The sequence below is a fragment of the Pungitius pungitius genome, chromosome 18 (assembly GCF_949316345.1).
Source record: "Pungitius pungitius chromosome 18, fPunPun2.1, whole genome shotgun sequence".
Classification (NCBI taxonomy): domain Eukaryota; kingdom Metazoa; phylum Chordata; class Actinopteri; order Perciformes; family Gasterosteidae; genus Pungitius; species Pungitius pungitius.
The window spans coordinates 4,662,353-4,688,713 of NC_084917.1; the positions used below are offsets into that span (position 1 = coordinate 4,662,353).

Consider the following 26,361-nt stretch of genomic DNA (forward strand, 5'->3'; position numbering starts at 1 on the left):
GTTAGGCTCCAGGGTTTCAATCACAAGAACTTCTTGTGAAAGCTCTCTTGACCAGGTGGACCGGAGCACATTTCAGAACTGAGGCCTCCAAAAGGTCAGTGCTGTATTATTTGTGCAGTGCAGAGTAGAGCGAGTTTAAAAACATCCCAAGAGCTTCCTCTTACATTTACTGGTTTCAGAGGGGTGGTTTTTTTTTCCCGAGCACTTTCTCAGGTGCAGACAGGCGCCATGACAACCTTCATCAAAGCCAGCGCAGTCACTCACAAAAAACAACACTCACTCACTCGGAGCGGATGAGGTCCGTCCTCAAAACAGGAAAGAACTGGCACCACCCGACATATCTGGCCTTCTTCCTGAACCTAATCAGTGAGCATGTTTTGGGTGAAATCTAGCGACAACAAGTTGTACATTAATCTCTGTGACGTTTCGGAGGAATCATTGTAGGATGGGGGTACCATTGGCTGCTCACCATCCTCCCATCCTCGAGCCTTTTTAAGTGAAGTGTGTCGGCTGCTTAAGCGCATAGAGGGGGGAAGTGGATCGCTCATCATGTTTAAAGTTGTTTCCTCTCTGAGAGGCCGCGGGGCGGCTTTAACGGGGCGGTCACGCTGTTCGCCCGCTTCGGCCAGACTTCACCTGGGAAGTGGTGAGTTACCACGGCGACGAGCAGAAGCATAACAACTTACATCGTTGACCTGCTGCTGATGATCTGTGTTTTATGCACCGTAACCTCTATGCAGGACATACAGGTGAAACTCGAAAAATTAGAATATCGTGCAAAAGCTTAAGGTGAAACTAATATATTATATAGACTCATTACATGCAAAGTGAGATATTTCAAGCCTTTATTTGATATAATATAATAGTTTCACCTTTTAAGTTGAATAACTGAAAGTAATGAGCTTTTGCACGATTTTCTAATTTTTCGAGTTTCGCCTGTAGGTAGTTTGGAATATCAGCTGGCAATACATTACATTTGAAATAATTTTAGCATGTTGGCTGATGAATCAATTGGATGATGTTGTTTTGGAATTACAGATTATTGGTGTGATTTAGTGAAACTGAGGAATCTGAGGTAATCGTTGTTGTTTCTTAGTGTTTGCAGAGCTGGCAGTTGAGATTGGAGCCCAACACTAGGTCACATAGTCAATAATTAAGTAAACTGCATCCATTTTGATAAAAGCAGAGAATGTTGAAAGAATAGAATCCTGCAAACAGGGCAAAAAAATATTCGTAGTCATATTTGAAAAATGTGCATTTTGATTTAAATGTAATCTCCACACAAATGTTTTTCCAGGAAGTAACAGCAATGTATTTTATTTAACAAAAATGTTATATTTCATCAGATCAGTTCTAACCAACATTTACTTACAGCCTTGAGTAGAAGAATTGGAAGTACATGCAATTCAACCATTTACCAGGTTTTTATTTCAATTACAAATTGACCAGAATGAAACTCAGAATGAAGTACCATATAATGAAAATGTATATGTATGTATGTATTTGTATGTATATGTATATAATATATTGGTTAAAATGACCCCTGAGATCCAAATGAGGACCTTTCTGTTTTACATACTTTGTGTTTTGCACTATAGTCATTGGTTTTACTAATGTTTTCACATCCCCATCATCACCACATCAGTTGTACACTTTGTATTTAACTCCTTCCGAGATATTTATATTCAAAACAAAACCTCAACATCAACATGTTTTAAACGAATTTTAATTGCACTCATTTCCAGTGATTCAAAGCTGCGAACTTCTTCTATCAGTGAGTTAGTGTTTTGTCCTCGAATTTCCTGCCAATGCCTATGCCAGAGCATGTCATGCGTCATGGCCTTTCCTGTCTACGTTCACACACACTGGCGTGCCTTCAACCGGAACGGGGTATTTCTGTTTGACAGATTAGGCCCTGCAGTCTCGTTCTTGGGGGCAGGACCGGTCTCGTTGTGTACTTGTATTGTCTCTCTCGTGGAAGAATAGCATCTCAAATGAAACAGGGCTTTGTACCGCTTCATAGTTTTATGATGCACCCAAGAAATATCCCAGAAATCTGTTCTGTCCACACCTTCCAAGTGCTTGCCGTAGAACACCAGCAATAACTCCAACAACACTCCTGTATTTATTTCTGAATTTCCATCAAAACCCTTTCCCATAGGTGCTGTGTGTCAGAAATCGGCACTCGAGTGTCGACCCGCGGACTTCGCTGAGATGCCTCCATGCAATTTCAAGCCAGAGGAATACAAGGTAAAGAGGATTTCGGAAACCCAAACAGAGGCTCGCTGGGTTCTAATATTAACGTGAAATGTTTTGAGGCCTATGTCAGGCAAAGAGGGCGTACAACATTGAGATGGACATTAACGATTAGTATGAATTTAGTAAATAATCAGTACTGGTCTCCTCTGTGGACCTTGAATGGCTGTGTAAAATGACACAGAGACGTGCATTAAACCCACAATGCATTGCATTGGCTTCTATGGGCACCATAATCCTTTTCCTGCGCACTTGCCTCCGTCCAGGGGACGTCCAAAGAGCGGATGGTGGAGATCCGAGAGAGGAACTGCAACCCCATGGTCACCAAGGTCACCTACTACAAGAGACCCGTGTTCATCCACCAGGGCCACATGCAGTGGCTGTGGGACGTGGACGGGAGGCGGTACCTGGACCTCTTTGCCGGCGTGGCTACGGTCAGCGTGGGCCACTGCCACCCGTAAGGTCCTTCTTTCCTCAGCGAGTCCGACGGTGAGCAGCCAAAAATCGCCTGTCCGCTACTTGCCGTCGTGACATTTGCCCGCCTGTGGCTTCAGGAAGGTGACCGAAGCCACGCAGAGACAGCTGAGGAGACTGTGCCATACTACAAACATCTACGCCCACCCTCCTCTGCATGAGTACATTGAGAAGCTGGCCTCCTACTTCCCGGATCCTCTCAAGGTGCGATGGTGGGCCCCACCCCCTCCCCCTCCCTTTGATTAGAGGAGAACCAGGATCCTGAGTAAATGTCTGCTGGTCTCTGTGTCCCTCTGCAGGTGATATATCTGACCAACAGCGGCTCAGAAGCCAATGACCTGGCCATGCTGATGGCTCGGCTTCACACGGGGAACTTTGACATCATCGCCTTCAGGTACGAGGCTAATATTCTCACGTGCAAGCCAAACATTTTAGCAATACTTAGCTTTCATTTGCCTAATTGTTAACTGTTGATTGTTCTTTCGTTTTTTTTTTAACCCCCCAGAGGATCGTACCACGGCGGCACACAACAGACCATGGGTCTCACCTCCAACTCACCGTATAAATTCCCCGTCGCCACCAGTTCCGGCTGCACGCACGTATGTATACAACGACACGTCGAAATGCGTCACTTGTAGTCCAAGTCTTCATCACCTGGTCACTTTGTGCGGCCTTTCGGGATGAGGTCCCCCCCGTCGGGTTCCTCTAGCTGACTGCGTTTCTTCCCCAAACAAACAGACCATGAGTCCGGATGTGTTCAGAGGTCCGTGGGGAGGAAGCCACTGCAGGGATTCTCCTGTGCAGACCATCAGAGAATGTGGCTGTGCTCAAGGTACACACACACACACACACACACACACACACACACACACACACACACACACGCACACATGGCATGTGCTCTCGCGAATAGGATGTCTTTACATATCTAGGATAGCTTTAAGACAATTACTGCAATAATCCTCCTATAACATTTCATGTGGATCGATGCTTTGGTCTTATGTGGAAAGAGGTCACACAATATATTAAGAGAACTATTTGTGTTATACTTCATTTGTCCAATTTCCTCACACAGGATACTGCGTGGCAAATGACCTTTACGTTGGGCAGCTCAAAGAGACATTCGCCACCAGTGTGCCAAGTCGTGTTGCCGGTTTATTTGCAGAGCCGATTCAGGTATTAAATCCTTTTCTGGAGTTGCTCTGGAAAGGTCGAGCTTCAGTGCATCCTCCCCTTGATGATCGTTGCCTCGCGTTCAGCGGGACTGCTCGTGTTGGTTAAGATGTCGATGTTTTTGTGTTTGTTTACAGGGAATGGGAGGAGCTGTGCAGTACCCAAGAAACTACCTCAAGGAGGCTTACAGACTTGTAAGAGAGAGAGGAGGACTCTGCATTGCAGACGAGGTTAGCCACACAAAGTCGTGCGCTGCTCAAGTACTAAGTATTAAGGACATAAAGTGAACCGGCGTAATACGTAAATTCAATGTGAGGACGTACTTCCCAGAACTCGGTTTTTCAACGCGGTTCGGTCTTTTCTTCTTTTTTTTTTTAGCAGTAATGCTTGCGTCATGTATTATGAAACTTGAATCAAAAATGTACAGAATCTAATCTGTTATGCGCCTGACAGGTCCAGACGGGCTTTGGGCGAACAGGAAGCCACTTCTGGGGATTCCAGGGTCACGGCGTCATTCCCGATATGGTTACCATGGCGAAGGGGATTGGTAATGGTTTCCCGATGGGGGCTGTGGTTACAACACCCGGTGAGATTATGCCGCCAGACAGAAAAACCTGGTATGAAACATCAGAGGCTGGAAGCGTGAGCTCGTTCACTTGTGTGTTTCCCAGAAATTGCTGCTTCCTTCGGGAAGGCCTTGCACTTCAACACCTTTGGAGGAAGTCCTCTGGCTTGTGCCGTTGCTTCGTCAGTGCTTGACGTGAGAATCCGTCTTCTCTCTACACATCGGTCCCGTTCATTGGCACAAAAGTCCACGCAGTCACTCAAGCACACCGAGTTAGGTTTAATTCGTAAGGTTTTTAGCAGCACATACTGTGTGGGTGAAAACATCTGGAGCCAAATGGAGGCATATATATGATGTTGTATTTAGATGGGACATGATTCTCTACAGAGTCAAATTGCATGTTTTCTTTGTCCCTGTTCAATCAGACAGACTAGTAGCTCAACACTTTGCCCACCACAGCCCCGAACAGCATTTGTTAAAATTTTTAAAAAGGAGCGTTAAGTGAAGTCAGCTGGACTCTGAACAGTAACGGAGCGATCTTTACGCCACAGACCATCCGAGAAGACGGCACACAGCAGAACAGTCTTAAGGTGGGGACCTATCTGCTGAAACGACTGGCAGATCTGAGAGACGAGTACGAGATCATCGGGGACGTCCGTGGGAAAGGCCTGCAGATCGGTGTGGAAATGGTCAAAGACAAGGTATTGACTCACATGCTCATACTTAATCGTATGTGCCGTTTTCTTTCCTTTTTCTCTAAAGCCAGATTTATATTCATACAAAATATTTGTGTTTTTTCTTTTTGACACTACTATGCAGAAATTACCATTTTATTAGCATGTAAAGCGATTAATCAATATTCCTGCCGTGTTAGCTTTTTATCATTATTCAGTAAACTGTGGATGTAGAAGCCTGTCTGACCATTCGGGATAACTTGCCGATGAATGACGTTCTCAACTTGAGTTCCGCACATTCAGCGCCATCCGCCCTTTTTTGGGGGCCTCTCCTCCGTCGCCCACAGGCCAGCAGAGACCCGCTGCCTCCCGAGGCGATGGGTGAGATCTTCGAGGACATGAAGGACACGGGAGTCCTGATAGGGAAAGGAGGAGTGTACGGACAGGTAACTCACTCACTCGGATCGTTTTATATTTCATCGGCGCGTGGTAGGAATGCCGCGCTGGTCTCGTTAGCCCATAATTACTCCCAGCTTTTCTCACCCCTGCAGACGTTCCGCATCCAGCCCCCGATGTGCATCACCCAGGAGGACGTCGATTTCTTCCTTGCAGTTTTTAACAAGGCTGTGCACAGCTACACGGACAGAAGATCAACAGGTCCGAAGTGAAAGTCAATGCCAGGAAATGAACACCACCACTCAGCAGCCAACTGCACGGTTTACATTTGTATAAACGTCACATTTTAAATAGATCATTATTTTTGTCCTGATCATAATCATTCGTAAACAGGTACTTCAACTCTTTAGTATATTCTGCATGTTATAACAAGTGAATCCTTCTATTGGAACCATTTTTTCTCATGCGTATCACTAATTCCAATTGACTTTGTTTCTGACCAACTTCTGATTCATTCATCTGGCTCTGATCCACAGTGATGATGGGCTATTTGGGCTATGAAATACTTTGTGTAATTTTGGTTTTATGTCACCAAATGAAACAAATGTAAAAAATAATAAAATGTATTTTATTATTAAAAATTGTTTCTAGAGGCATCAGTGGAGATCATTTTCAGAGTTGTTGTATAAATACCGACGTTCAGTATCACCTTTATTCTTATGATGCAGTTTTACCACCACAGAGCCTTTTGTGATAAACCAAGAGACGGGATTCCCTAAATCATGCATGTTCATAAGTTACTTTGAAATGTACTAAAAGTTCCAATCGCTCGCACAAAAAACGATCGATATAAGAGAATCGGGGGAAGAATAAAAAATTAAAAAAAATCCCTCTGGGTCAGTCCATTAAAAGTCCTCCTTCAACGGGTTCTTTTATTTATCTCGCTCACTCCTGTGTCCCTGCTGAGGCCCCTTCCAGCCCCCCCGATGAAGACGTGTTATCTGTTCTTCTTGTCTTTTTTGCTCTTGCTCGTGGAGCTGTGGGGAGCGTTGGAGGACAGAGCGCTAGCGTGGCCGCTGGTCTTCAGATGGTCAAACAGCTTGTTTCTTGTGGAGAACTCGTTGTTGCAGGTCACACAGAAGAGGATTACTTCACTCTGGAGATGGAAATGTGATTTAATAATATAACCAGGGACTATTTACTAACAGTAACTGATGTGTTAGTGTAAGAGATTTGTAATGAGGAAATACCTAAATGGACCAAGATGCAGACAACCACTCCCATAAATCCTCTTAAACTCTGGGTTTAACGGTACAAACCTCAGGAATCTGTTCCACTCCTGTGTTAGACTTGTTGACACTCTTCGGTTTGTCTTTGGCTCCTCCTTTCTTTCCTTTTGTCTTCCCAGAGCTGCTGAGGCAACATTTGGTCAACACATAAGTACAAATGACAATTCATAAATACAAGGTGTGCACCATTCAATCGAAAACTCAAATGCCAAGTTCATCTCTAACAGCCAGTGGTCTCTGGCAAAAAACCTCTGCTAGAACTAACTGTTGAACAGTTGCCCAGCAACAGACAGACTGGTGAACCAACTGACCTCGTGACTCCTGCAGGAGAGGGGTCATCCTGCTTCTCAGGCTCTTTGGTGTTCTCTGACTTCTCGGGGGCATCGACCTCGCTCCTGGTCACTGTTGGTTTCTCCACCTCCACTTTCTCCGCCTCCGCCTGCTCCTGCTCTCCCACCTCCCCTGGAGCACTCTGCTATGGAGAGAAGAGCATGAATGCATCTGGCTTTTTACACCAACCCGTACACCGCTTCTGAAAGAAATGAAAGACGACCCTCACCTGTGCTACTTTCTGCTGCTTCTTTTTTCTCTTCTGCTTTTTGGACAGCCTGAGAAAGTGAAAAGGAAAATGTAAATGTTGATGAGTCATCAGGCTATTCTCACCACCAGGTGACAACCAGGTGAAAAGAAAGAAGGCTACATACTTTTGCCGTGGCCTGTTATCCTCTTCCTCTTCATCTTGAGCATTTTCCTGCCCTATTCCATCCAAATTAAGACCAAATGAATTATCCTCTTCCTCCAGCTGTTGTCGTAGCAACCCCACTAGCTCCCGGTGCTTTTTGGATTTTTCATGGTTTTTCATACTGCAAAAAGAAAGGGAATTTTAAAAAACGGATGCAGATTTGCATTATTAGCTACAACAATTATTATAATTATTAAAAATATTTATTGCCATTCCTCTAAAGAAAAACTAAATGAGCTAAAGCAGGTGAATAAAATGAAGAACGAACAAAACAAAAAAAAGGCAGAATCAACGCGTGAACAATGACAACAATTGACATAGTCACTTAAGTTTGACTAGAGTTGTAAACACAACAATACACAGTTACATGAGGCACAAGCAGGTGGAGTTAGTCGAAAGGTCACTCACGCTTTATCTGATTTAAAGGATTTGTCACAGGCTGCGCAGTACAGATCATCATAGTACTCATCGATTGTCAGTCCGTCTCCTTCAGGCTGCTCTGCTTCTGTGAATGAATATTTATGCATTTGAGAAAAGAAAAAGATCAAGAAAAGCGTCGGGCACGCACATCACTCGCCGGTAACACTTGTCAGTGGAAATAGCAAAACGGCTCGTTGATCTGCTGCCTTTTGGATTAATTCAAAATGTTTTATCTTACACATTAACCGCACATTAATAATGTGCTTTTGAGTTAGAGGAAGAGAAAAAGAACATGCGGCTTTAACTGTTCTAATGTCAAACCTCTCCCACCAAATCAGTGTGTTACGGAGCTCATGCTCTGTGTGTGTGTGTGTGTGTGTGTGTGTGTGTGTGTGTGTGTGTGTGTGTGTGTGTGCGCCCGAACCAATAAAACTTCACTGACCTCCTCCCTCTTCACTGTTCAGCTCGTCTTCCTCACTCTCCGATGCGTCTCCAAACTCCTCCCCGTACTGCGCCTCTATCTGCTGCAGCTCCTTCTCGAGCTCAGACATGGCCGCCCAGCTCTGCTCCTTGTACTCCTCTGCCAGCCTGGGACACACATCGCAGCATTAAGAGCAGAAGGGAAAGGTTTCACGTCGCGTTCACCCGGCCGCAGCTTACTTGGCCTGGCTGAGCTTCTGCTCCCGCCGCAGCGCCTCCACCTTCTTGATCTTCTCGGCGTTCTGCTCCTCCACCAGCTTCTTGTGGGCCTGCACGCGGCGGTCGCGCTTCCGAACGAAGGCAACGAGTTGGCGCACAAGCTCGTTGCGCTCCTTCCGAGCCTTCTCTCTGGTCTTCTTGTTCTCCTTCTCCATGGCCCTTTTCTCCCAGCGGTTGGAGGCCTGCCTCGTGTCGTACTCCTCCTTCCAGGCAAAGTTTTTGCGAGTGCAGAAGCTCTGCCAGTAGCCATAGAACATGTGCACCACCTGCAATATGCAAATACAGAGAGTGGATGAGCCCACAGGCCGACTAATAAGGTTTCCTGTTGACTAAAAGTTACCAGCTCAAAAAATGTGCTTTTTTTATTCATGTAACTGAATCGTACAAAAGAACTCATTCGTTGCACAACAGAAAAACAACCTCGTGAGATTTCAGTGTGGGGCTGGCTTACGCTGTCATAGTCACTCTCAGAGTCTCCAAAGGGAGGAAAGTCCTTCTCTTCTTCCTCTTCATCCACCTTGACATGCTCCATCTCCTCCTTCACAATGGACTCGAAGAGATTCCTGTAGACCGAGTAAAAGCCCTAAAAGGACACATCAAAATTAAAGGGAATTATTCATGAGAAAAAATGATAGATTCTGAGATGCGCAAAGAATTTCTGGCCCCAAAGAAAGAACCTGCCACGACCGAGCAAAGCACCGTGTCCCGTTCAAGGAGATGTACGCCGCGTTTAGAAGTCAACGCCAAATATTCATCCTGGGTTTCATCAAATCTTGGCTCTGTCCCCTGTTCTGGTTAACTGTTTGAGTGTTATTGCGTTACAGAAAATACCTTCTTTTTTTTCTTTTTAAGTGGGGCACAATTCTGTTAAATGCATATGATGATGTCATTACTGCTTCCTCCTTAGTTGCACTGCAACAAGGACAGACTGTCTGAGCTTTGATTAAATTAATGCCTGGGTCGGGACGCCTTGTCTACTTTTCTCTTCTTACGCTCCTCATGTTGTAACGTCGACAGATTAGAGAGGCGATTTTATCCAACTATCACATGGTGACATGAATCGCTGAAATGTCTTAGGCAGACGGAGATCCTGATTCTAGTGCCACTTCTCTTCCAGATCAAGAACTGGACTGAAGCACCGTTGGTTGAGCGTTGGATGTGGCCGCTTGTCACTGCGGACTTCTCACCTTCTCGTCATCCCCGAAGCCGGCGTAGCAGGTGACCGTGAAGTACTGCAGCAGGTCAATGCTGTCATCTTCATAGTCTCCACTGACTCCTCCTTTCAGCAGAGCATCCCTGTGATTGTCGTACCTGCGACACAGAAGGAAACAATGGATTCAAACGAACACAAGCTAACTCAAGCCACACGGTTTGCACAAACAACACAGCAAGAGAGATGCCAGGGCTGATTTAATTTGTCATCATTTAACACTAAGTAACAATACATTGAAGTCCTTGATATTACAACCATTGGTAGTTGTATTGTAATATTATGGCTATCAATTTGATTAAAATAAGCTAATACATGCTAACATCAGTTGCCAGTTATTGACATGACAATGATAAAAACTTAGAGGCAGCGGAGAGAAGGATGGTAAATACGGATAAGAAATGGCTGTTCTAAAGACTACAACACATCTGATCCACATGTATGATTTGTGTGATTGTTAGTTCAAGTCGTGGCAGCTGAGCCTGCCACAGGAAGCGCCACTGCCACCAGGTGAGCTGGTCTCTTGTGCTAACGTCGTTGTGCCTCTTCAGTACGCACCAGGCTCTCTCCTGCGGATCACTCAGGACATCATAAGCGGCTTGAATCAGCTTAAAATACTCCGCCGCCTCATCTGCATTGTCCAGGTTCTTATCTGCAAATGATATCGGACGGAAGACATTGTTGATGTTAAAGTGAGAGAGTAGAGGGAATAAACCAGCACAAAAGGAAGTTACAAACGTTAACCGTTCCAACATTAGAAATGGGTGATTCCTGTTAGTTGATATCACGGAAGCACAAAGGCTTACTATACCTAACATCCAATACATTTCAGAAGTAGCCTAGGCCAAAGACTGCAGTGATAAGAGTAGCGTTGACCTTACGTTGGTCAACTGACAGGTCATGGAATTATTTCTACCACAACTTACCCGGGTGCCATTTCAATGCTAATTTACGATAAGCTTTCTTCAAGTCACCATCTCCCGCGTCTCGTTTTACGTCCAAGACGTCATAGTGACACTTCATTGTGAATCGGAAGTAATTTAGATAACGTTACTCAGTAAATATGCTCCTCACGTTGTCCCAGGCGGAGCTAGCTTTAGCATTTAGCTATGCTAACTGCAGCGTGCTAGCAACCGGGCAGCATCTTTATGACTAAAGCACCTATGCACCAACACTTCTCGGATGATAGAGACATTGGTGTAATGCTCGCTCTTATAAATGGAAATATGCCCAATGTCTTTGATCGAAGACAGCCAGATTAGCTATGCTACCTGTTACGTTAGATTAATTTACGACCCGGTGATAGCACTAGGAGCCATAGCTGTATTGGCCTACACAACTCTCGCGAGAATTGAGTGTTGCTGAGCTCTACTGTTACAGTAATTCAATTCAATTGAGCGATATATTGTTAGGCTCCACTCGGTCGTAAAAATGACTAATGTGGTGATCTAACAGTTAGGATTCTTTATGCCTACCAATATAAGTGAGATAACTCACATTTAATACTATTATGAATGTATGTGCAGTTATAATTCTGTAGGCCAATACTGCTTTTGCTTCATGAAATTCATTAACCACTAAGGCAGAAAATATTTACAATACACTTTGACTGCCACGCTGCTACAGTGAATCTGGGATTGTTGATTGATTAAAAAAGTATGCCAGCTCACTGTCATTAGTTCTAATCATAGAATGCATATAGGTTATAATACCATGGTGCTCTCTAGTGGTGAAAGTTACACTTGAACATTCAAACATGCACATTGTAGGAATTGCATAAGATTTGGCTATTTTTCAACTTGTCATGTTTAAATTGGATTTCAAGGCTTCAAAGTGACAGTTATTAATATTAATAATTTATTTTTTGGTCAAAATAATTCAGTGGGTTGTGTAATTTGCATTTAAGACCTATTCCTAATATTCTAGCTAAGGCCCTGTCTGAGTATGCATTTTACATACAGATACATGTAATTCCAGGAGGTATATGGCGGGCCATTTAAAATGGTACGGTCTCTATCACTCCCTAACTCCCCCAAAATAAGCAAAATATTTGTAGTTTTTCTTGTGTTTATTTATTCATTAAACTGCAATTTTGTCTTAGAAAAAGACATATATATGCATATATCAACAATAAAACATTTCTTTAAGTTACCGTTATACAAATTATTATTTTTTAAAACAAGATACAATAATATGGAAGGGTGTTAAAAACCACTCGATTCAACCAATTATAAGTTAATTCATAGTTTCTCTAGATTATACGACTGGAATATTTACACAGTTTTAGATGCGTTATAATCATTAAGAGGTGTCAATCTGTCTTCTTGTCTGCTACTATAGTGGATCCATTGGCAGCTGCCTCCCCGTTGCTTTCAGGCTGAAACACATTAAAAGGAAAATGTCTTTAAAAAATGCAGTTATTAGCAACATACAATCAAACTAAGAGCAGTAAATTGGGATTAGATCAAGTCAAACACAACCGGACACTGAAAATTCATCAGGTGTTAATTATAAGACATACATCCAGCATCTGTATAAGCTGTATTCAAGTGGTCTCTGCTTTTACATTTCATACATTCACATGATATTCCTCCGGCAGATCAGGAGAATATTGTCAACATGAATATTGAGCTCAGCACAACTAAATGAAGACAAAAGGATTTAACATTACAATGGGATTGTATCCTTATGAATGTAATGCACTTATTGTCAAGTTGCTTTGGATAAAATAGTCAGCTTAATGGCATGTAATGTAATAACAATGACGTAATAATATAATTACTATTAAATCCACTTACAGTGTAATTTCCATTCTTCTTGTCACTAACTTTTTGGTCACTAGCCGCAGTCTCCAGGACCGCTTTTTTGGTCCAGAATAGATTGATAATTGGTGAAATGAAAGGGTAGAGGTATGGCTCCAGGAACCTCTTGTAGACCCACAACAGGACTGGAATCACAATACAGGGGATGCACACCATGACTGCAGCTTAGACACACAATCTAGAGCAAGGAGAAGAACAAAAAGATTCAATGTCAAAATAATAATAACAATAACTCACACAACCCACACCGCTTTAAACATGGTTATCTTTGTGAGCTATGAGGTGGCCATTTTTCATCATAATCAACTTGAACGGTTTGTGCCCAGCAGGCAAGTGTTCAAAAAGGGATAAATTCAGCTGAATTTAAAAGAAAATGTGCGTGCTGTAACGTTACATCATAACACGTAGACTCCGTTCTTTCGTAACCACATGTAATATGCATCCCTCCCCGAGGTATTAAAGCACTATGGTAAAAAAAAAATAACCCACGAAAGACTTGTTGATCGGTTGAGCCTCTGCTCAAGACCACAGAGGACATTGAAAGTATAAGTGCTAACCAGCCTAACAGCACACTCACACACCGTGTTAGCTAACGTTGTCTAATGCTAGCTTCCTGCCATCGCTCGGAGAACGTTAAAGGTATGAAATATTATACATAGCCCAGTCGGGAAATTTATTTTAAAGCCATTAAAAGTTTAAGTGTGTACACGTTATAATTCTCACCTCTTTGGATCTGTTAACAGGCGATGTTACTGCCACTAAAGAGCGGATATTTTTTCGGTGTTTTGGTCTCCGCTCCTGAGTCCCTGGAATGTTTCTGCACATGCGCAAAGCTGACTTCCGCCGCATAAGACGTAAGCGGAAGCGGAAGTTGTCGGCGGCGCACTTCTTCAAAACACTTGCATGTAACGTTTGCAAAGATTTCAACGTTGATAGAAATCGTTGTAAGTAACGTTAGCTTACGCATTACCTGAAACACTTTAATGTGTATTTATCGGGGCTCCCAGATCAATTTAATGGCACAAATTATCGTTGTTTTATTTCTTCACTAGAAATTGTTTAGTAAACATCGTTTCATGTGTTGCGTTTTCATTTATAGCCTAGCTTGAAATAGGTAGCTAAATACTAGACAATGACACGTTTGTCGTCTATAAATTATTCACAATCATTTCCGTGTAGAATTCCGTGTGTCTTAATTTCAGTGCCACGATGCCCCTGTCGACGCAGTCGCAAGCCGATGATGAGCAATATGTTTTAGTGGCCAGTTTGGACAACGCTCGCAATCTGTCCAACCTTCTGAAAGCCATCACATTCAAAGACCACGCCATCTTCAGCGCCACACCCAACGGCCTGAAGGTCACCGTGGAGGACTCCAAATGTCTGCAGGCCAATGCCTTCATCCAGGTGGGTTTACTTTACCTTTTTATCCTCTGTCATTGATTTAGGCGCAGAGTGAAAGAGAGGGATTTGGTTGAAAAGCAGTTAAGCCTGGAAGTACAGAAATGTCTTCTTTCTCTTCCAGGCGGAGATCTTCCAAGAGTTCACCATACGTGAAGATTCGGTCGGTTTCCAGGTCAACCTCACAGTTCTGCTGGACTGCCTTAATATCTTTGGAGGAAGCACAGTCCCTGGTACAGATAAAGGAAGCAATACATCCTAAATCCTTTTTAAGCAAAGTTTACTCAGCTTCTCTTTTTAGCCGGGTTTTGGTTAAGTATCCATCTCACATTATGTCCCTTGTGGATTGTTGAAGGAGTATCAACAGCCTTGCGGATGTGCTACAAGGGGTACGGTTACCCCCTCACCCTGTTCCTGGAGGAGGGTGGAGTAGTCACTGTGTGCAAGATCAACACACAAGAACCAGAGGAGCCAGTAGACTTTGAGTTCTGCAGCACCAACGTCACGAACAAGGTGCACCTACACTACTTCATATAATGCATACACTGTGTTTTATATATACCACTACAGAGATCAGGCAAATACCTCTGGCTCTTTTCAAAGGTGATCCTGCAGTCAGAGAGTCTGAAGGAAGCCTTCTCTGAGCTGGACATGACCAGTGAGGTGCTGCAGATCACCATGTCCCCCAGCCAGCCGTACTTCAGGTGTGTTGCCAATCCTTGAAACTGCTGTTTTAAGCGTCACCTCTTTTTCTACGGTCTAATGTAATTTGTATATTTGATCAATAAATATATTGCGGATCCAAAGAACTGTTTATAATACACGTATTGTACACTCATTTAATCAAGAAGAAAACTTTAAAATTCTTCCTTTTAACTTTTCTTGTAAACCCTGTGGAATGTGTTCTGCTCCCCAGATTGTCTACATTTGGGAACTCTGGAAATGCCCATTATGATTATCCCAAAGACTCAGACATGATGGAGCTGTTCCGATGCGACAAGACACAAACCAACAGGTTTGCACAGAGATATATCAACACATGGCGCTTTAAAAGACAAAAAATTGATTATTACTACCAAATTCATATGCCGCTGTACTCTACTTTTGTAATAGAAATGTTTGACGGTTGACATTTGACCTAAGTTAGCGTGTAATTACATAAATGTCTCACTGAGGCACACCAATGAAAATATTTTTGCAAACCAATTAGTCCTTAGATTTTTCTACTTCATGTCAAAATGCCTCCCATGGAAAAGGTCAGTTCTGCTACTTAGGCATTCGTTTTTCACGTCAGTGATATTGTCTCTATAAAGCAATAAGTGACTTTTATTAATGCCTGTCAGATACAAGATGTCCCTTCTCAAGCCGTCTACCAAAGCCCTGGCTTTGTCCTGTAAAGTCTCCGTGAGGACGGACAGCAGAGGCTTCCTGTCTCTGCAGTACCTGATCAGAAATGACGACGGACAGATCTGCTTCGTGGAATACTTTTGTTGTCCTGATGAAGAGGTGGAGGAGGAGTGATCAAATCGTTGAATACATTCAGGGGGAGGCACAGTCGCTTCGGAAGGGAGTGCAAAGTCTGCGGCGCTGCCATGTGGTGCTCAGGGGTGACACATACTGGACCTTTACAAGTGTAAAGGACAATGGGAACGGTTGTGTTGTCTGTACAAAATGAGCCGGCCCGTCACTCGCAAAGTCATTTGTGGAAAGACAATGTCACATTCGTGGTCCTATCTGGTAATTATCTTTAGGTCAATACCATAAGTACATGTCACAGATATGGAGAAAGATTGTAATGCTACTGTGTATGCATTCGATTATCGGGTCTGAAAACACAGGTTTTTACGGACATGTTTGTTCTTCTGTCCATACAGATTTCTGAAGCTTAGATATTCGAGTTGTTTTGTTCATGTCTAGTAGGTTAAAACTCCACAGGCCTTTGACTTCTATGCACTTCAATAATTGTTCATGTGTAAAAAAAAAAAAAGTTAGATGACCTGGAAAAGTTTAAAATTGTTTTATTTTCATGACATTGAAAACAAATGGTCGCTCAATTTACAAACTTTTTTTATACATTTGAATAGGTTTATCAAAAGAAGCAAATATTGTTTTCAATTAAAGCTGAGACATCTACGGACAGCTACAAACATTATGGTCCTCCAGAAGGAGGGCGCAAATAAATGTGTTGTGTGAATACACAAACTATGGCAAAAGACATTGAACACAACACGTGTATATTTCAAATTTTCTGCCAAAAGTGAGAATATGTTGCACTGTTTCAAGTCTTTTTAATCCACCAAAGCTCAAATAGACTTGGGACTCAACTGCACGGGTGTAACACTACGTCTGCTGTGCACACTGAGTTATATCAGCAGTAAGCCAATCATTGGCCTAATCGAGCCAATCCAGTTACCTGCGCGCCCTCCTTTCTTGTTTGAAAGCTTTAAGTTTGTTTTTCTTCAGTACTGGTGGGGGTGCCTCCGTCTGGATGTGAACAGCCTTCTCCTGACCCGGCGTCTTGAAGACGTCCGCTGTGACGTCGGTGACCAAGTCCACCTTAGCTTCCGACCTCTTTGTTTTCTGCATTTCCTTCACCATCTGATTCTCACGCACTCGGGCCGCAGCAGACAGTCTGATCTCTCGCCGGTGCTGTGCACGTGACAGGACAGGTGACAGTCAGATAAGGTATGACATGGCATAAATTGGGTACATAACATGCTTACAGTACAAACTAGAACTTTTACCATGTTCGGAGACTTGAAGTCTTTGTTCTCAAAAAGCGTGGGCCCTCCAAAGCTCCCCTGAAAGATCTTGATGAGGTTGAGAACAAAGCGAGGGCCGACCTCCACTAGAGCGGCATCCTCCTCCATGATCTGAAAACAGAGATCAGATTTTTTGCTGAGTGAAAACATCCGAGTACTGATGCCACAACAGAAGAACATAAGACAAAACAAATGCGGATGTTACGAGCTGGCTGGATGAGTGAATTACCTGGTAGTTTCTGAACCATATCCTGTTGTCTGCGATGGAGAATGTGAAGACATGGTCCACGAAGGGCTGACTCTTCGGGTGGTAGCGTGGCGTGGAAAATGTCTGCAACAGTAAAACGTATTGAGTACGTCCTTCAATTTAAAAATACACATTTGAAAGCGTTGCTCTGCATTCAATATTCTCCACTGAATCCAAAAAATGTTAATTACGTAAATTAAACTTTGATCCGTCACAGAGCAGTCTTTAATTATGCTACAAGACTGTTGAGCATCAACATCTTCTGGCTACAGTTGAACAGATCGACTTTCCTAAATGAATCCCAGAAGTATAGGAATAATGTTTGCATGTTGTCCACGCACCTGGGTAAAGAGCTCCTTCAGCAAAGCAAGGTGGGGCTCTGTGTCAAATTTCTGAAGAAAACAAGGAGAAAACTTGTTAATATTCAGATTCTTAACTTTACCAATCTAGCAGTTGTTAACGTAACGTAACAAAAATGCATATTAAAGATGAATTGCAATAGCAGGTCACTCATTCATAATATATGGTGGGAGGGGTAGAAAGAACAAATATGTCAAATTAGAGATCAATCAAAACAATAAATCTGGTATGTTCGGGTGGATTCAAAGCTGCTTTGTCAGAGCTGCACAATCACAGTACTTCTGATAAAGTTATCCAATGGTCAGAGTAGCTGACGCCGTTTCTCCTTCTGGCCAGTAGTACTCACAGGATCAAACGAGAGCAGCGGCCTGGATCCTTTGAGGCAGTTTCCTGTCATCTTGAGTTCTGCCAGTGTGTGAACTGTGGAGAGACAATCACATAGACCCATTTGTCCCCATGGCACACGCCATCTACTGAGCTTCAAAACTGTTGGACGGAAGTAACTCACTATTTTGCACCAGAAACTTTGCGGAAGGTCCATGAGGGCTGTTTGAAATCCTGCAGGGAAAGGACATTGTTGAATTATTTTTTGAGGTTTACCATAACACCATTAAAAAAGAGGGGCATTTGAATATTTATATGTAGTAAAGTAACACAAATGACTCACCACATGTAGAGGTCCTGCTTCTTCTTGGCTTCAAAAAAGAGGCATTTGTTGCAATTTTTTATTTCACAAACCTGGAAACAAAACAGGTATTTAATGATGCTGCACACATGGGATGTACATCGGGTTCAAATTTAGAATAACGCAGAAGAAAATTCACCTCGTTAACGATGAACAACTTGTCCTTTCTGTCCATTTTGGTATCTAAAAGAAAAAACAAGAAACATTGATTTTAGGGCAGTATAATTGATAAACGTGTATCTCCACTTAACATAAGTGACGTCAGCTCATGCTGTGGGGTGAAATAATACTAACCTCCTTTTGAGTGAGGCATCAAGGTCCTCAGGTCTTGCATCAAGTGTCTTGTTCTAAAGCTGATGCCTCTTGAGGAGAAAATGAGAACTCTTTCCTTGTTGGTCCACCTACCCTGTTAAACACATACAAAAACAAAAACGCGCTCATTATGATGGAGTTTGGATCAATTATCTGTTCCTTCACGTAGATTCTCCATTGTCAATAATAAGCAGGAGATGCTTAACAATATAAAATGTTTGCTTAGCCTTGTTTCGTGAGATTGACCTGGAAACGCTGCGATTTAACGACTTTCTTGTCGCAATGCTATAACGATACGATTCAATGTGGGTGACTTAACCAACCGATGTTATCAGTAAAACTATGAAGGCAGATAGTTATATTTTGGAAAACATAAGTCAGTGTTTAAACTTAGCTAGTTAGCTAGCTACCTTGGTGGCTAATAACAAGCAGGAGCCCTTACCGATGAAACAGGGGGAGGAATGGTGGCTTCATTACTCTTCTGTTGTTCGGCCTCCAATGCTGCTTCGCTCCCATCTGCAACAATCTTCGCCTTCTTTGCTTTTTTACCAGCAAGAGCCTGTCTTCCACGTTTTCTCTTGAACGCCGACATGTTGTATTCCGGCACTACACGTGAACTCGCGTAGACGGCTGCGACTCAAAGAACGCACGTGTTAGAGAGGAGGAGGAGGGGAGCTCCAGTGGTCTGGAGGTGGTACTGCAGGTGCGTATTGCGTCGAATAGCCGGAATGAATAGGTCCGTTGCACGCTACGACGTCAACAAAAAAAAGAAACCAGAGCCTTGAAATGAGAGTCACGACAGGCATAGATTAACACAAGCATGTTAGTATAGTTGTGTATGAATGTGGAGTTGTGGATTTAGGCGATGGAATGAGACGATTAAGGAGACTCGATACTTTGAAACACAGGAAAAGCAAAAGCAACGTGACGAACTTCACATGACGCGACTCTCTCTTTCTACGGCTCTACTCAGACGTAGTCAATGCTTGCCTGTCGTCATCACGCAATGGGTGGCGACGTGGAAAACATGGACGAAAGGAGTATTTAGAGTAAACTTCATCTTCTCAAATAACCTCCCGGTTTCAAGGGTTTGCATTTGGAAGTTACCCTCGAGTAAAAGCAACTCCACAAACGTACCCTCAGTGTAACAACCCTCGCTCTTTAACGTTCCTGGGAATCGAGGGACACAGAAACTGCGAGAAGCATTTGTGACAGGTAAGCGTTCAGCTGATAGAAAACAAGCCGTCAACGCTAGCTGCCTTTCCGGGCACGGTGCGTCGTTTACACCGGGAGAGCGCACTAACCCGTCATTCACCTCGCCATGATTTCATGTTAATGTGTGACTTTCGGTTCGCCGGGTCTTTACGGTCCCAATGGCCGAGGCTAGGTCTGGCACCCGGGAACAGGACGAGCTAGCTAACGTGACAAGTTGTTTTAACCTCGAGCAGCCGATGCAAATGCGGTGGCTCTAATCGCAGATGCAGCTGTGACCCATGAGATAGCATTTTGAATTCAGGTCACAATGTTTTGTTTGATTATGCAAAAAGATGAGAAGACATTTTACAATTTCCCTTTTATTACTGTTAATACGAAAATAGGTGTTAACTCGTGTCATTCTGTGGGGTTAAGGCCAGTTCGCCTCAGCACCTGTGTGTTAAAGGTGGGCCATCTTAAGAAAACAAAACAAACATCCTGCTTCCTGGTGTGTTATCCAATCAACTTGACCTCTGTTTAGAATAAATGTATTGGGCACCTTGGGGATGTTGCTTACATAGAATTAATCGTAGCAAAAGGTTCCTTTGAAACACAACGATAGACATTATCCGTTCCACTGGGAACTTGTCACTCTATATTATTCATGAACATCTTAGATTTCTACATGGCACAAGGGCACACATGATGGATTGGCTTCTCGTGATTAAATGAGACTAACTTAATGTTTTATTCAAGCCAGTTTATGTCATAAAATTGGCTTGGATAATCAGACTTCTGGTTTCCACTGAGCAAATACGTCATTCTTCGAGAAAACACAAATTTGGAAGAATTTCAAATCGAGGAATAATCAGATCGCATTGTGTACGTTTCTTTCAAGCATTTCTGCATAACTTTGGAGGTCGAGGCAGGTTCATGCATTCTTCAGTAGATGTTACGGTAACAAAGAGATGGGGAGCAACAAATGACGGTCCCTGACTCGCATCAGTTTGGCCTACTTTGTCTTGTAGTCATCTTCTTCAATGATTAAAGCGTTTCCTCTGTCCCAGGATTTGGCCTATGTCTGGTGAAGAAGCAGTGAAGAGCAGCGAGTCTGGCTGAGTGGAGCCAGCAGAGCGAGAGATGGGAGCAAACACCAGCCAGGTCAGTGACCTGTCCGAGAATCCCAGCCTCAAGGCCCTGGTGGGCACACAGTCCATGTCGGAGAATGACCCTTTCTGGAACCAGCTCATCTCCTTCACCTTCATCAGTCCCACCAGCAGGTACATACACACACACACACCAATTATAATTAGTTTCACAATTGGTTTACTGGAGTACCAAGCATTCCCCAGTTAAAGTTTAGATGAACATTTCTCATTATGCAGTGATCATTTTAATAGAGAATTCATTACGAGGATAAGGTCATATTGGATTGCACAAAGATCATGAAAGAAAGGCAGCCAAAAGTTCAAGAGGAAAGTAGTAAGTAAACCTTGGGTTAGTGATTCATAGCCATGTTCAGGAGGGAAAAGAAATTGGGAGCTTTTACAGAATGGAACTTTGTGGAAACTTCCAAACATCGCCTGGAAGAGTTTTCATTACAGTCTTTTAGAGGACATCTTTCTTGAAAATGTCCCACCTTTTGATCCATTCCCCCTAAAGTATCTTCTCCGGTGTTCTACTATCCTAAACAACAACTCACAACCTGAAGACTCTGAACCAGGATCAAACATTAAACTGTAGACCGGATGTTTGCAGAGCTCACCTCGGTAATGATTTGACAGGGTTTTTGTCCTGCTTGGCTGGGAACAGATTGACTTTCAGTTCGTTTGGAAATAGAGTTGAGAAGTAAAGAAAGACCTGACTGGGCTAATAACACAAGTTACGCTTTTATGTTATCTGCACTGATAACATAACAAAACAGGACTATTGGTGTAGTTTAAGGGATAATCTTTGAATTCCTTTCTTGAAAAATTGTTAGGTAAGTAAAATGTATGCATAATATCACTAAAGCCATATAGTTGACATATTAAGATTGCTTGTCTGTGGTAAGTTTTCTCCATCAAATATATCGGTTGCATTAGTGCATAACAACCACTAATACTCCCAACTGATTGAGTGAACCAGTAACTATATTTTATACTAAGGCTTTCTAGCGTGACAACCTCTGATAAATGTCTTTTTGGGTATCTTTGAGGCGTCTCCTTTTTCTTTCTAAATCTCTTATCCGTGTTTTTTTTTTCTTCCTTTAAACCAGTGGAGACTCCAAGTTACTGGAAGAGGCCGTCATCCCCCTCGCCAAGACGCTCAGTACGTTGCTGGTGATATAAAAAAAAAAATGAATGTATAATTTAATTCTCAGATTGGGATATTTGTGTATTGTTATATAATATATAACGTTCTTTCTCCTTTTTTCTTTTTTTTTTTTCTTCTCCAAGTTGAAAACAATCCCAGAACGGGGAACTTTGGCGCTCTCATTAGAGTTTTCCTCGGAAGAACCAAAGAGCTAAAAATCTCGACAGAATGCCAAGAGTGAGTATGGGGAGCAACGTGCACGTCAGTGGGGGCTGTGCGGGACGCCCGTAATGGAGGTTGGCAGTTGACAAACATTCGGGCGCTGGATGGTTCTGATCATTTCTTTGTTTCTCACTGACTTTGCGCCCATTTTGTGTCCGTGTGAAGACACCGTTAACTATTCAGTATCGGTATGTGCTGCGCGGAGAGCGTTGATCCTCTCTCGTGTCGGCTGTAATGTGGCATTGAGGAAACTGTTCATCATCAATGGTGCAAACAAAGAGGATTTTCATTAACTCATAGCCTGATTCTTCTTTTCGTTTGCATTGACTAAATTAAAGGCTTCGGGTCCAGCTTGCAAATTGCATTCAAATGATGCTCTGTGTATTTTGCCATACAGAGGTTTATCTATTGTAACTATTTCCTTCAAAGGATTTCTTTCAGTCATTGACCTTGATGGTGATGTTTTTTGTGTCCCCACAGTCAGCTGTTCATCTGGCAGGCCCACAATGCCCTGTTCATGATTCGCTGCCTGCTCAAGGTGTTCATCAGGGAGATGAGCGAAGCGGAGCTGCACTTGCAGCTCTCGTACCAGGAGAGGGCGCTAGGCTCCTGTGGAGGTGAGGCCCGTCCATTTCAGACCGCTGTCATTTGGAGGGACATTCAGCTTAATGGTCTGAGACAAAAATGAAGGTCCTGCATGTTTAAGTTTACACACGTTTAAGTTTAAAGATATATATATATTTTTTTCTTGGTAGAAGTACTTCTTCTGCGGGAAAACCTTTTAGAGCATCAGTGGCTCCCGGTCGCCTCCCTAAGATGTGAGGTATTAGACGCCCATAAGAGTTAAAAGCGTAGCCCTTCATGTCACATCTAAAGAGAGACAACAAATTAGCTTTTTTTTTTTTTTTATCAAGCCAACTACAGACCTGTGTAAGCGGTCCCTGACAGACTGTTAATAAAAGCCTCTCTGCGTCCAATAAAATATTATTTTTCGCCCCTAGAACCACAGTTCTGTCTGAAGTTAGACTCAAAACAAACACTCTGCAATGTGTGCAGCCGTGATAAATATAAGGAACCCTCTTTCATCTTTATCATCCTGCCATGGATGTTTGTTATTCCACCTTCCAGCATTCCATCGCAAACTGTGACATTCTTCACAAAAACCGGAACATACTCCCACTGCAACTCGCAGACTGTAACAGACATTACACAGTTGGATCTGCTGTTTTTAGATAATTGTTATAAAATAAACTCGGTTCTGTGATATGCCAGCAAATGACAGTTGCAGTGTTAAAGGGAAGATAATCACTGATATCTGCAGGTCTTTGTTTTTTTTCCCCCTCGGCTGTTGCAACACACCTTTCTTACACAAAAGGGTAGTTGAATTAACTCACAAGGAGGCTTGTAAATCCCTTTTTTATTTATCGGCGTCATAACGGTATAAGCCACTGCAGCTGGGGAGCTCATCATTCCCTTGTGGGGGAAGTATGAATCTTAGCAATAACAATCACATTAATTTGTTTCAACCATCCATTCATTTTCTGCCTCTTATCCGTGTGCACGGCGCGTTCATTTGATTCATTACAGCATTAGGTTTTATTGCCCTACACTGCTGGGAAATGGTAAAACTACGATTTAATAATCAATAATTCGCCTTCTCTGTCCTGGTTTTTACGTTGTACTTTCATAATTCGTCCGGTGTGATTGTGAAACTGCTCTGAAATTGCATTCCATGTGGTCTTAAAAATGTCTGAAGTATTGAAGTATTAAATTTAACCCGGCAGAAAGCCTTTGATCCCACTTAACTCATTCCTCTCAATGCCGTCCGTCTGTACAGCGGGCATGAAATATGGACATGGACATGGAGATGGGGGAGGGAGGCAGAAGGGATGCAGTGAGGGCGGGACGGAGCCGAATGGAGAGAGACTATGTGGCCAGCAGGGAGCCGCCTTATATGTCGTCTACAATAACTCTCTCTCTCTCTCTCTCTCTCTCGGGTAGAAGGCGGCAGCGAGGACCTCCTGGAGGAGCTGCTGTCCAACCTGATCCACCTGATCGTAGAAGTGCCCCTGCTGTAAGTATCTCAAAGTGTCTCCCTGGCGCGCGTGCAAGGTTGAATTAAACACCCCCGGTGTGTCTTGCATACCCTCAAGCAGTCCCACATGCCAGTTGATTGGATACAACACTGCAAAGGGGCCTTTTATATATTCCACACACTGATTTTTCTTCTCGGGTCAGGGTCACTCGTTGGGCATCACATTCTCAGCGAAATGAGCTCTGAGCTTGCAACGGGATGAGCAAAGAGATTTAAAAAACCAAACCAGAGGGGATGTGATTGACCATGTGTCTGTAGTTTTCGTTAAAAAAAAAGAACGAGAAAAGGCTTTAAGATGAAAGTTTGCAGAGTGGCGTGCGAGTGGGAGGGAACAAACGCCATCATCTCTCACTCCCCGTGGGCGGCGCTTCCGCTTTTCAATGAGGGAATATTTCAGCGTGTTTACTCATCGGCGCCGGAATTATCTCGCCCCCGCCACTCGGGTCTGTCACGGGGAGACGGGGGAACCGGCGGAACCCCCCCGCTTCCCCCCCCTCCGCCCCCCTCCTCCTCCTGCGCTGTCAAAACAGCATCCTTGACGCAGCATCTTCCTCATTCCCCTCGTCTGCGTCGCTCCTCTCTCTCTCTTCGTCTCTGGACGTTACTTATTGTTTTCTTCATTGACATTGTTACTGTCTGAATAGTGTACATGTGACGTGTGATTTAGGCCCGTAGTCGAGACCTATACCTAAGTATTTTCATACTGAGTAACCTGAATAATATTTATTGCCATTTTTATTTTTTTATTTAATCTGTGACCTAGAGGGCCAAATAATTTCTTAAAGTATAATGCTTAATATTATGTATTTTATAATAATGCATTTTATTTATAATGCACTCTTTATAACTTTATAACGAGTCTCACTTACTTAACTGTACACACACACAGTCAAGTCATACCTATCAGTGAGAGGGGTTATTGGCAAAGGGAGGGATTTGTTATCTCTTTTAGAATCAACATATCGCACAATCTTCTTTCTGTGCTTTGCATTGACTCTACTCGTGTCGGTCTTTTCCTTGTAGGGACATCACCTACAGCATCCTGTTTGAAGCAGTGACCACACTGCTGGTGTTCTTCTCCTACCAACTCTTCCACAAAGACATCCTCCGCGATGGATCGATCTACCGGCACATCATGAAGGGGCGATGGTGAGAAAAGACGCACACCAGCTCCTGCTCTACTGGGGCCAAGAGTTAACGTAATGCACAAAACTGTGACTATTAAAACCACATTAACCCTCATCTTCCACGAAAAAACGAGTTTGCCTCAAAATAGGACATGACGATGGATTAATGTCCTTCAGCTTTGACGTCTCTGTAACTGGGTCGTCCACAATCTGTCGACGCCTCGATCACTTTGGATCTTCTCCTGGCGGCATCTGACCACGGTTCATCTATCCAGACTGTGATGCTCTCTGTGCTCGCAGACAAAACTCATCGCGTTCCAGACAATGTCTTTGTGTGTCATCCGATTAATAATAAAAGGGGGGGTGGGCAAAGAAAGAAGTCTCTTCAAACGAGGCGCCCGTCTCCTCTGTGGCCTCGTTGTCTGGGATTCAGAGGAAAAGTGAACCAGTGAGGCTCCTTTTTATTTTTTAATATGATGAGGACAGTAAACTGGAAACATCAGAAATTGAAATGTGGAGATTAAACGTCTTACTAAATGATGTTGCAAGTGAAATCAAAGCCACAGTCTGATTTGCTCCTTCACTGGTTTGATAAATGCTGGACCACGTAATGCATTCTGAAGTCTAGTAATGCACTTCGAATGGTCGGACAGCTAATGGAAGTCATTAACTTTTCTTTTTTTTTCGCGCTCCCTCAGCATGGGATCCAAACAAGAAAACTATTGATTAATCGCTACCAAGCTGAAGAAATGCCTCCAAGCAGCTGATGTAAACCGTGACATCAGATAGGGTTTTGATGGCCATAATGACGCGTACGTCACTCGCTGGGAGAGAGCCGACGTGATGAGGGAGGGGTAAAAGGACACCTGATATGGACACCTGCAGACAGACAATAGGATCTCAGTTTGTCCGGCTGCGCACACACACACACACACACACACACA

General features: G+C 43.3%; 6 protein-coding genes across 9 annotated transcripts in view; 3 read left to right on the top strand and 3 right to left on the bottom strand.

The window, feature by feature from the left end:
- Nucleotides 1-58: 58 nt before the first annotated feature.
- On the top strand, nucleotides 59-5,870 carry LOC119226992 (alanine--glyoxylate aminotransferase 2, mitochondrial-like). Its single transcript, XM_037485429.2, has 14 exons — nucleotides 59-646; nucleotides 2,162-2,250; nucleotides 2,523-2,713; nucleotides 2,811-2,934; nucleotides 3,030-3,124; nucleotides 3,236-3,329; nucleotides 3,469-3,562; nucleotides 3,806-3,906; nucleotides 4,041-4,133; nucleotides 4,357-4,489; nucleotides 4,575-4,663; nucleotides 5,020-5,169; nucleotides 5,490-5,588; nucleotides 5,694-5,870. The coding sequence occupies exons 1-14, from the start codon at nucleotides 550-552 to the stop codon at nucleotides 5,808-5,810; spliced, it is 1,566 nt and encodes a 521-aa protein (XP_037341326.2). The 5' UTR covers nucleotides 59-549; the 3' UTR covers nucleotides 5,811-5,870.
- On the bottom strand, nucleotides 5,860-11,250 carry dnajc21 (DnaJ heat shock protein family (Hsp40) member C21). Of its 3 annotated transcripts, none has more exons than XM_037485413.2 (12): nucleotides 10,825-11,250; nucleotides 10,457-10,550; nucleotides 9,876-9,999; nucleotides 9,140-9,271; nucleotides 8,650-8,954; nucleotides 8,432-8,577; nucleotides 7,978-8,074; nucleotides 7,532-7,690; nucleotides 7,387-7,435; nucleotides 7,139-7,299; nucleotides 6,858-6,951; nucleotides 5,860-6,694 (listed from the first exon to the last, which is right to left on the bottom strand). In XM_037485413.2, the coding sequence occupies exons 1-12, from the start codon at nucleotides 10,919-10,921 to the stop codon at nucleotides 6,536-6,538; spliced, it is 1,617 nt and encodes a 538-aa protein (XP_037341310.2). In that variant the 5' UTR covers nucleotides 10,922-11,250; the 3' UTR covers nucleotides 5,860-6,535. The 3 variants fall into 3 exon arrangements, with proteins under 3 accessions (XP_037341310.2, XP_037341309.2, XP_037341308.2); XM_037485412.2 differs by having other exon boundaries at nucleotides 6,858-6,948; nucleotides 7,139-7,302; XM_037485411.2 differs by having other exon boundaries at nucleotides 7,139-7,302.
- Nucleotides 11,251-11,947: 697 nt separating this feature from the next.
- On the bottom strand, nucleotides 11,948-13,587 carry LOC119226991 (UPF0729 protein C18orf32 homolog). The gene is made up of 3 exons (XM_037485428.2): nucleotides 13,444-13,587; nucleotides 12,697-12,898; nucleotides 11,948-12,275 (listed from the first exon to the last, which is right to left on the bottom strand). Exons 2-3 carry the CDS (start codon nucleotides 12,874-12,876, stop codon nucleotides 12,210-12,212), a joined length of 246 nt encoding a protein of 81 aa, XP_037341325.1. The 5' UTR covers nucleotides 12,877-12,898; nucleotides 13,444-13,587; the 3' UTR covers nucleotides 11,948-12,209.
- Nucleotides 13,583-16,148, top strand: rad1 (RAD1 homolog (S. pombe)). The gene is made up of 7 exons (XM_037485423.2): nucleotides 13,583-13,664; nucleotides 13,923-14,124; nucleotides 14,243-14,351; nucleotides 14,474-14,631; nucleotides 14,722-14,822; nucleotides 15,035-15,133; nucleotides 15,462-16,148. Exons 2-7 carry the CDS (start codon nucleotides 13,930-13,932, stop codon nucleotides 15,637-15,639), a joined length of 840 nt encoding a protein of 279 aa, XP_037341320.1. The 5' UTR covers nucleotides 13,583-13,664; nucleotides 13,923-13,929; the 3' UTR covers nucleotides 15,640-16,148.
- Nucleotides 16,120-19,253, bottom strand: bxdc2 (brix domain containing 2). Its single transcript, XM_037485421.2, has 10 exons — nucleotides 18,927-19,253; nucleotides 18,467-18,578; nucleotides 18,312-18,355; nucleotides 18,155-18,225; nucleotides 17,996-18,045; nucleotides 17,834-17,907; nucleotides 17,469-17,519; nucleotides 17,110-17,211; nucleotides 16,863-16,991; nucleotides 16,120-16,767 (listed from the first exon to the last, which is right to left on the bottom strand). The coding sequence occupies exons 1-10, from the start codon at nucleotides 19,074-19,076 to the stop codon at nucleotides 16,528-16,530; spliced, it is 1,023 nt and encodes a 340-aa protein (XP_037341318.1). The 5' UTR covers nucleotides 19,077-19,253; the 3' UTR covers nucleotides 16,120-16,527.
- A 235-nt stretch (nucleotides 19,254-19,488) lies between these two features.
- The window catches only part of dym (dymeclin), a 35,377-nt gene continuing 28,504 nt past the window's right edge, over nucleotides 19,489-26,361 (top strand). The window contains exons 1-7 of one of the 2 annotated variants that reach the window (XM_037485408.2): nucleotides 19,489-19,699; nucleotides 20,746-20,958; nucleotides 21,936-21,988; nucleotides 22,117-22,210; nucleotides 22,676-22,812; nucleotides 24,200-24,269; nucleotides 25,314-25,439. In XM_037485408.2, the coding sequence (XP_037341305.1) occupies nucleotides 20,819-20,958; nucleotides 21,936-21,988; nucleotides 22,117-22,210; nucleotides 22,676-22,812; nucleotides 24,200-24,269; nucleotides 25,314-25,439 (620 nt within the window). In that variant the 5' untranslated portion in view covers nucleotides 19,489-19,699; nucleotides 20,746-20,818. Of the gene's footprint in view, nucleotides 19,700-20,745; nucleotides 20,959-21,935; nucleotides 21,989-22,116; nucleotides 22,211-22,675; nucleotides 22,813-24,196; nucleotides 24,270-25,313; nucleotides 25,440-26,361 lie in introns of both variants that reach the window. The other variant, XM_037485407.2, reaches the window with a different exon arrangement.